Below are 9,715 nucleotides of genomic sequence, written 5' to 3'. Positions count from 1 at the left end.
TCTCATAATAGCGCCACAGTGCTTTTTTTTTTTTCTCAATGAAACTGCATATCTCATTCAGTTCTTTGGCGGTGGGGGGAGGGGAAGCAAACAGGCAAGTCGGGGGGCGGCGGCGGCGGCGATGGTGGCTTGGTGGGTGGTTGTGAAAAGAAGTTCAGCTGTCATTCAAGACTTTTCCCACATGATCGGAGACAGCTCGGGAATGTTTTTTTTTATTATTTATAAAAGACGCACACGTGGCCTGCCGAACGACCGCATGACTTCCTTTCCTGATGTAATTCTGACAATTACCTTTTGCCTGGATGGCAAATATTGAACTGCATATTTTTGGCATTTTTCATCCGTTTATACGCTTAAGCATCAAAGATACTTTTTGTAATTGGATCAGCACAGTCAACGCTCTTGATGCAGGATGTGTGGCATGGATTTGGGCCCATGTGACAATTACCTATTTTTTATTATTATTGTTATAATGATAATTTGTATTTACTCTGCACAACACAGTTAATTTAGCACATGAGCTAACCGTGCTGCTCCTTACATTCCTTGTGATCACTGGTGAATTATTGACTCAGAAACATGCAGCTTCCCACCCCCCCCCCCTTTTTTTTTTTTTTTTTTTTTTTTTTTTATAAAAACACCTCCAATAAGAGCAGGAGAAGGTAGACTATTTGCAGGCAGTGAATGGCAAAGGAATTTATTGCCACCATAACATACCAGCAGCCTGCTAGTCATTTAGCTGCGTTAGGTCCTTTGTCTCTTTAAATGGCCTCATTCATGTTGATTATATTTTTGTTGTATTTTAGACCTCTTTTCCATTTTTAACCTCCAAGAAGCGCAAGAGCATGGAGAGAACGCACTGCTAGAGCTCGCCAGTTCTACCTCATTAATTTACTTTACATTTTTTGCACTGTATTTTGGGCATTTTTCAAATGTTTTCAACCCGTAGAATGTTGAATGTAGATTTGTATTCAGTGAATTGACACCACCCCTTGTGTTTTTGTCTGCAATTTTTGTTTGTAAAAAGCCATAAGACCCCAGCAGCAACGGGAAAAATTATGTTTGTGTTCGAGGGGCATCGCAAAAATGTTGGCCACCGCACTAAAAAATTTCTAGCTGCAGCAGTGCCAATAAATATATTGTCATAGTAACATGCAAGGGCTAGCCAGTTAGTTTAGGTAGCTTAATTTCAGATTTAAATGATTTAACCAATTTTTAAAAACACGTTTTATTTTCTTGTATTTTAGACCCTTTTTTTTTTAACTCTAATAAGGAAGAGTGTGTGTTCATACATTTTTTGCAACCATAACATGCAAACTGCTGACTTCTCGCCAGTTAGTTTATTAGCCTTCTTTCCTCTTAGAATGGATGTATATTTATATATTTTTATTTACATTATGTAGTTTTGTATTTTAGCTCACTTTTTTGGGGTGTATATATCATCTTTTGTCTTTTATTTTATTTGAAGGTAACTTGAATGTAGATTGGATGTTTATGCATTTCTTGGCACCATGACATGCTCTGAGCTGGCTAACCAGCTAAACAGTTTGCTTTGTTACATACTCTTCTTTAAATGACCAAATTAACGTTTTTTAAAAAGTACATTTGTACCCCACTAACTTTTTTTTGACGTGCGAATGTATGTTTTGTGGATTTACGACTTTATTTTCGTTGCTTTTATTGTATCGGTCTTCCAAAGCGAAAGCTAGCTAGCTTTTGTTTTGAAGGCGTTGACCGGAAGTTCCGCCTCCCCTTTCGCGCCAGCTTGTCGGCTGAAAAGTCTGCAGAAGACGAGGGAGAAGGAGAAGACGACGCGAGCTGGGGGAGCAAGACTGGAACAAGCATTGCAGTCTCAGTCTCATGCTTCCACCAGGCCGCGTCTCCTCCTCCTCCTCCTGCCCGTTGTCCACCACACTGTGACACTTTTGTCATCTTTATATTTTAGTCACCAAGCACGAAGAACAGCGCCCAGTTATGGATCTTTACTGCATGGAGTCGGTGGCGGTGGTGAAAGCCCAGACGGACGCGACCATCCTCCACGATGACCGGGTCTTGCAAAGCCTGCTGACCGTGGAGGACCGCTTCCTGCCGCAGTGTTCCTACTTCCAGCGCGTCCAGAAGGATATTCAGCCGTACATGAGGCGAGTCGTCGCGGGGTGGATGCTCGAGGTTTGTTCGCGGCTGCCCCCCCCTCCCCCCCTATCCCCTCCATGCTAACGCTTGCTAATGAGCTTTTTTTTTGTTTTGTTTTTTTGTTTTTGGGGAGGGGGGGGGGGGTCTAATTTTAATGATGTCGCCACGCATTCACAAGCCACAGATGGATGTTTTTCTGCCGGACTTGTGTGACAATTGAGTGGGGATGAGTCACCAAAAGGCGTGGGAGAGTCGGAAATTCCACCACGAAGACAATTCAGCCTCGTAAAGACGTAGCCTAGCTTCGTGTTTACTTGTGCTAGCCGTATTTAAAAATAAAAAAAAGCCACATTTTGTCGAACAGAGGCCGAAGGACACAGCGAACTGTTAGTTTAATTTACCGCCAGGACAAAATGACTTTTATTCTTCATACGAATTATTATGCATTTTTCAAAAAGGCTCAGGCACAAGGCAGGCCAGCATGGCGAACTGTAACTTTTCGTCGTGTGTGTGCAAAGTATTCGTAACATTTCGCACAATTGAGTTTTTATTTGTATTTTTATTTGCATAAAAGTCCAACAAGCAAGGCGAGGCTGGTTGCCCAACGACTTCCGATTGCATTTCTGCAACTTCAGACACCCAAATGACTGGTTTAACTATTTACACCCCCTACATGCTCAAACTAACATTCTTTGCTGAAATGCTTTTTATTTTGTTGGTGCGTCTCCCCCACTTCTCCAGGTGTGCGAGGCAGAGAGCAGCGAGGAGGACATCTTCCCTTTGGCCATCAATTATTTGGACAGATTCCTTGCTGTGATGCCCACCAGGAAGCATTATCTGCAGCTGCTGGGCGCCGTGTGCATGTTCCTGGCATCCAAACTGAAGGACAGCCGGCCCATCTCCGCCGAGAAGCTGTGCATGTACACGGACAACTCCATCTCACCACTGGAGCTGCGGGTAAGTTCGGGTACCTAGGTGCGAGGTCCTCACATTCTAGTGCTAATGGCCTAGTTGGTTTCACAGGAAGCTTCCAATTCTCGTGTGGCTGCAGAGGAGCGCGATGCCATCTAGTGTTCACACTGAAGCTCCCTGGAAGTAGTCATTTTCAAGTTGCGCCACAGGAAAGAAACAAAGCACAAGATCTCAGTCATGAGCGAGTTGTTCCGAAAGTAGATGTCGATTCGCTAAGTCGTTCGGCTGCCGTATTTGATCGGTTTGGGTCGTGCTGCTGCCATATTCTCTGTATTCCTGGATATCCCCACGGGATGGGCAGAGGAAGGCGGCGGCGGCTCCTTCAGCTGGGAGAGTGGCGAGGGGAGGGTGGGACATCTGTCCAGGAAGTGAGCGCATGGACTGCGACGCTCACAGCGGCCTCCGCGGGCGCTTAATGGAGTTAAATGCAAGCACGTGTGCGGCCGGCGTCAATCTTCATGCTTGTACCGGCAGGTCCAATAGTTATATGGATGTAAACATAATCCAAGTACTCTGGAGAAGACATTTTGGATACCTGCCACGCCGAGTGACGAAATCTCTCTAACATCAAAGGGCTCCACTGCAAATATTAGCCTTCGATAACAGGAAGTTCCATCTGTTGGCCCCACCTTTGCTTAACTGCTGACTTTATGAATGTGTGTGAGATGTAAGCAAAAAAAAAAAAAAAAAAAGGCTCATAGTTCAGAGTTAAATAAGGTTTAGCATGCATGAATGACAGAAATGCGCTTTTGGAGTTTTCGCAGGCGTGCTCAAGTTCGAAAGCATGAAATACTCATGTGCATATGTCCACTTTGGGACGTAATGTATATAACTGAAAAGATAAAAGACATACTTCAGATAGTATTCCTTTGCTAAGGTCTGAGCCCTGCCATGGATAGAGAGAATTAGTGAGTAATTGCCAGCCACTTAAAAAGGCATTTGATTATAAATGCCACAAGATGGCAGCAATGCACTTTTTCTATTCGATTAGGCTCTGGGCGATCAAGTGGAATGTAATCATGATTTTGATTTTTGGCTTCTCGCGGTTATAAAACCATCACTGAAGAAAAACGATGAATGTGCCAAACGGCGTGGTGTGTGTATGCGAGTTCCTGCGTTGCCTGCCCTCCCCGAGTTTGCGTTAAGCTCGTTATTGTCACTCCAGTTGCCGTTTACTGTAAAACCAAACGTACCGCAAAAAGAATTACGCTAGGGCTGCATCTGTTTTAGTACTGGAGTATCCTACTAAAAAATAGATCTAATAATAGAATATTCAGATAAACTATATTTTTGCTTGGTTAAAGAGGAATTATGAATACATGCGAAAATAAGCCATTTCACTTGACCAATGATTTCTTGAATTCACATGCAACAGCAAACTGTTGTCTATAAACATTTTCAGTGAGGCAGTTTCTAACAAATAAATATAAAACAAATGTAAATGTTGGCATTTACAACTTAGCGTTTCTTCTATGTATGAAACGCATTAGGCATTACTTAAAAAAAGGCAAACAGCCGTTGTTGTGCAGCTAGCATGTAGCATAGCATCCAAATAGTGCGTCACATGTCGCTGCCGCTGTGCACACAAAGGTTGTGAGGAATGAGAAAGGCATGCTAGATGATAAGATAAAAGTGCGCAGCGTGATCTAAGAGGGAGTAAGGTGTGCACGGATATTTCAGACTGATGGATGGGAGGCTCATTACGGACGTGAACGTGGAATTTCACAACCTGGAGCGAACATGGCCGGTTAACGTGGTAACATGTTAAGCTATTTTGGCGAAGAGGAGTCCTAGCGTCGCTGCATGATGTGATATACAGTCAATTTGAAAATGCTGTCGTCGTGACGTAGTTTTGTCAATTAATATTCAAGCACCTGCCCACAAGGTGGTTGGCACCCAACACGGCATTTCTGTCTCGGCCACTGGCAAACATGATGAACCGTGACTGACTTATGAATGTGTGTGAGACGATATTCACAGTTCCCTCCCACCAATGACAAAATGTTATCGAAACGCAATTTAAAATTCTGACCCAAGTAGCTATAGCATGCATGTTTGCTCCCCCATGTAGCTTGTTTAGCTATTTTGTGATGTTACACGAATAGGCTGAGGGGAGACTTGGTCCTCTGGTTGGGAACTTTTGTTAAATCTAGTGCAGTACTCTGAGATTTTGTCTGACTGCTACCAAATTTCGACCTCGGATACTAGACAGATGGATGGCGATCTATATCGCCGAGCATTGTAGTTTTTGTCATTTACGCCACAAAACAAAGGTATTTATGAAGGTTGTGGCTCACGGCTGTTTCAGGACTGGGAGCTGGTGGTGCTGGGCAAGTTGAAGTGGAACATGGCCGCCGTCACCCCTAACGACTTCGTGGAGCACATCGTGCGCCGGCTGCCCCTCCCCGACGACAAGCTGCCGATGGTCCGCAAACACACTCAGACCTTCATCGCCCTGTGCGCGACAGGTAAACGTGCTGTTTTGTATATTTATTTCGCGCCCCCGCCGGCCGTGCCCCTCGGCCAGATTCCCATGCACACAGGGCCGGCATTCTCCCACCGTGAGTCATCACTGACGCATGTGACCCATTTCCGAGCAGTCATATCCCACATGGATGACTTGTATGCTGCGGGCCTGGAAATCACTGTCTCCCCAATCTATCACCGCATCCTCTTCCTCCTCTTCCTCTTCATGCGTGTTACGTGTTGACAGGGAAGCCTCCAGGTTGAAAAAGTCAGGGCGACGATCCCGTGATCTTCCTTCCTCTTGGCATGCTGTCCAAAATAAACTTCCCCCCCGTAGGCCTCGTCTCTTTTCTGCCTGACAATCCCGCAAAATATTTTCATATCCTGGACCGTGCTAATTGAATCGCAGGAAACAAGCGGCAGAGGAGGTTACTTCAGTGCGGTAAAAAGCGAAGTAAGCTCTTTCGCACCACGGATGTAACATTTAAATGCGTCCGCTAACAACGCAACACTTTTCCGTCATTTTGGCTCGTTGCCGGAGTTCTCCTGGCGCGGTCTGTTCCGGCTCAGGCGTCCAAACGACTCCTGCGGGGACTCGTCGTTGAAGGCGAGTAGGAGGATTCCTGCTCTGCTTTTCCGATCACTTTTTCCTCCGAGGGGGGAAAAAAATCACCATTTGAAATTCAGAGCCTGGGAAAAAGCGGACCCGAGGAACTCAAACACACGTGTTTAGCAGTCGTGATTTTATTTTCTTCTCCTCTTTTCTCATCAGATGACCGTCTTGCCATGAACCCCCCCTCCATGATTGCCAGCGGCAGCATGGGGGCCGCCGTCTGTGGCCTGCAGCTGCACCACAATGACCAGAGGCTGACCAGAGACAACCTGACGGACCTGCTGGCCAAGATCACCAACACAGAAGTGGTGAGTGTGTGCCGCCGACGCACAAAACAACTCCCACATTCAAGCCGTTTACCCCGCTTCTTCTTCTGCTGCTATAAAGAGCAGCGGCAGCCCACATTCTTGTGGTAGTGCACATGCAATTTCTGCTCTCCCACTGGAGCGCTTTGCCCCTCTTGGTGGAGGAACACTTCCGTCCTTGTGCAGTATATTTTTGACGTTTGCTTAGCTTATTTCTTTTGCTGGGCAATAAATAAAAAAAAAAAAAAATCAGATCAAGTTTATAAAATAAGTTAAATGCTCGACTAAAGTAGAACTTCTTGCCGGTTTGCCAAATTGACTGCAGAATAAACGTAAAAGCTATTTGTCTTTTGATATCTGACAGTGCAGTCTAAAAGTGCAGTTGTTAGCATATCGTTAGCCTAATAGTGTAGTTGCCAAAGTTGTATTTGAACATTTTCAGAAAACAATTATTAGCAAGCACATCGGTATTTTATATTGATTTCGTAACGGCAAGTTAAAGATGACTTGGGCAATTATGCTGTTAGCTAGGTACACTGTAATGTACTTCTCTGGTGATCCATCAGCACACTTTTTGACTAGATGGCGGCTCAGTTGCACAGCTCCCCAGCGTGTGTGCTTTGATGGTATGGCGCCCAAAGAAGAAAAAAAGTCCACTCGCTTCTCTCCGCCGCCGTTGGCCGCCTCCTCCCGCCTTTGCGGTGTGCGTTGCCACGGTAACCCCCGCCGTCACAACAGGCCGCGACGGCCGGCGGCCCATCGGGTTCCAATTAGACAACATTTCAAAGGAAAGCTGTCCCCCGCTTTTCCTCTGTTTGCCGGCCACCCAGCATTCTTCGAGCAGCAGCTAGCGAGCTAGCTAGCAGACGCACGCAGACCTGTTGTACACAATGGCAATTTTTTTTTAATAAACAGCACTCCACTGTACAGTAATAACATAATTAAATAAAAGCGAGAATTCAACAGTTTGTATACATGATCATTCAGTGGGCATTGTGCTGCTCATTCAGGGTGTGTACCTTGGCCACCAGGGGTCAGTTTAAAACATAGATATACGCAAAGACGGTCACAACTGCTTAGCAAGCTGCAGTAATAGTTTTACGTAGTTTGTAATGTTCTGTGCTGTCTGCATGTGTTGCTACTGTTCAATCTGTGCATAATGTTAGTCTTAAACTTTATTTATTATTTATTTTTTTCTCTTCCCCCAATCAAGTGCAGTACTTTTAAGCAGGTCAGTTATAGTTAACTACTTTTTTTTTTTTTTTTTTTTTTTTCCCCAGCACCGTTTACAGAAATTTCTTTAGGTACTATTTTAAGAGTGCCACATATATTTTGGAGGTGTTACTTTGCTGTCAACTAACCCGAGGATGCTCTGCGCTGTTCTCAGGACTGTTTGCGTGCGTGCCAGGAGCAGATCGAGCGTGTCCTGGCTGCCAGCCTGCAGCAGGAGAACCGTACAAACGGCGGCAACAAGTCCAGAGAGCAGCAGCAGGACCAGTCCAGCACCCCCACGGACGTGCGTGACGTCAATTTATGAACCCCGAACCCTTCAACGAACTTGATTTTGTGTCCAGTGACGGCATGACAATCTAAGAATTTCTAGCAGTTAAGAAATTTCGTGTTTTCTTCTTTTTTTTTTTTTTTTTTTTTTGGGGGGTTTTTTTTGGTTTGTTTGCCCCCGAACGCTTCTTGTACGCATGTAAGGATCATGAAACTTGATAGTGCCTTAGGTCCCCCCTGCCGAGCGGAAGCCTGAATATATTTTCATACTTGAAGAAAAATAGCTTATTAAATATATTCTTTTGACAGCGACAAAAAAAGTGTATATTTAGCTAGTATTTAGTTATGTTACTCTCTTAGCATCTTAGCCATTATTGAGTTGAATTGGGGATTCCGCTAGCTGTTACCCGCTAGCTGTTGTCGCCGACACCTGTCGTGCTACTGGGGGCGGGGTCATGCGCGAGAGGAGGAGTGGGCTGGGCCCGCTCACACAGGAAGTGCCGAGATTGTCGTTCTGAACGGCGGTGATGACGTGTTGGGGGTTCGCGGAGGTTGCGAGCGGGACAGACGCAGGTGTTGGAGAAGAATCGGGAATGTAAGCTATATTCTTTTTAAAAAAATAAATAAATAAATAAAAATACAAAAAATACAAACAAAAAAAACAGTGGGGAGGAGCAGGTTCCGGGGTGCTGTTGAAGCGTCGCTCTGCCAAATTAGTTTTGGACTTGTGGAGCGAGGCGTGACATAGGAACAATATTGATGCACTTTTAAAAAAGAAAAAAAAAAGACACTCCTTCAGGATGCAGATGGGATGGTGGTCGAGGAGCCTTTATTTTGGTTAGTAGGGTCTCTCTATGTTTTTTTGTTTTTTCTCTCTCTCTCCCACCCTCATAAGTTATTTGTTTTTGGGTTAGTTTTTTTTTTTTTCCTCTCTCTGGGCTGGATTCCCACACGGGGTGATGAAAGTTGGTAATTGATTATACGTTGACCAAAAAAAGACCAGTCAAGTGTAGACTTTTATTTTGTTTTATTTAATCGTACTTGAATTGCCATAGCCAAACCTTCCTTTTTATAGTTCTGTTCCGGGGTTGATTGTTTGCATTCAACTCTTGGAAGTTTTCCGTCAAATGTGTGTGTTTGGGCGGGGTTTTCATGGTGTGAAACTTAAGGTTGTACATAGAAGTAAGGAAAGTTTAAAAAAAAAAACACACACACACACACTTTGTGAAACGTTCCTGTTTTGGTTGAGTGTTTTCACAAGTTTGCAAAGAAAAAACTGTCAAAGGGTTGAACAAGTTCATTCCAAAACAAGAACACAAAAGTTGATGGATGTCATTTCTCTTTGCTGCTACTAAAAGCTTTTTTGTTTTGGTTTGTTTTTTTCCCCCCGTTCCCCTTTTCTTTCCCCCCTCCTCTCCCTTCGCTCATTTTAAAAACAATTAAATTGTGATTCACTCGTGTTTGCTGCTATTATATGATTTTATTAATTGTGTATACTTTACAAGTCTTGCTTTTTTTGTTGTCTTTTTGTGACTGTACTAGAGGGAACGCCACAGTTTGGTGGGGGACTGGAAGTACTCGTTTATTTTGTATCTGTTGAACTCTTGCTGCTTCCTTGTAATATGTTTGTGTACCTCAGGTTAATTTGGACGGATCGAGCATTACCTCAACACACTTCACATCACACTTTTTTTTTCCAGAGGGAGGATGCTTTTGTTTTAAAATC

At 44.3% G+C, this 9,715-nt stretch overlaps 1 protein-coding gene across 1 annotated transcript; it reads left to right on the top strand.

Moving 5' to 3' along the window:
• The first annotated feature begins 1,790 nt into the window (after nt 1–1,790).
• On the top strand, nt 1,791–9,225 carry LOC133396915 (G1/S-specific cyclin-D2-like). The gene is made up of 5 exons (XM_061667207.1): nt 1,791–2,169; nt 2,875–3,090; nt 5,414–5,573; nt 6,344–6,492; nt 7,877–9,225. Exons 1-5 carry the CDS (start codon nt 1,975–1,977, stop codon nt 8,024–8,026), a joined length of 870 nt encoding a protein of 289 aa, XP_061523191.1. The 5' UTR covers nt 1,791–1,974; the 3' UTR covers nt 8,027–9,225.
• The last annotated feature ends 490 nt before the right edge of the window (nt 9,226–9,715 follow it).

This window comes from Phycodurus eques, chromosome 22 (assembly GCF_024500275.1).
Source record: "Phycodurus eques isolate BA_2022a chromosome 22, UOR_Pequ_1.1, whole genome shotgun sequence".
Taxonomy (NCBI): Eukaryota; Metazoa; Chordata; class Actinopteri; order Syngnathiformes; family Syngnathidae; genus Phycodurus; species Phycodurus eques.
The sequence above is the reverse complement of the archived record's forward strand: the minus strand, read 5'-3'. Positions and strand labels throughout refer to the sequence as shown.

Excerpts from the sequence above, each read along its gene's own strand:
- LOC133396915 (XM_061667207.1), top strand. The coding sequence starts at position 1,975 with ATGGATCTTTACTGCATGGAGTCGGTGGCGGTGGTGAAAGCCCAGACG. Across the intron at positions 3,091-5,413 it reads TCTCACCACTGGAGCTGCGG|GACTGGGAGCTGGTGGTGCT; the intron begins GTAAGTTCGGGT and ends CGGCTGTTTCAG. Across the intron at positions 5,574-6,343 it reads CATCGCCCTGTGCGCGACAG|ATGACCGTCTTGCCATGAAC; the intron begins GTAAACGTGCTG and ends TTTTCTCATCAG.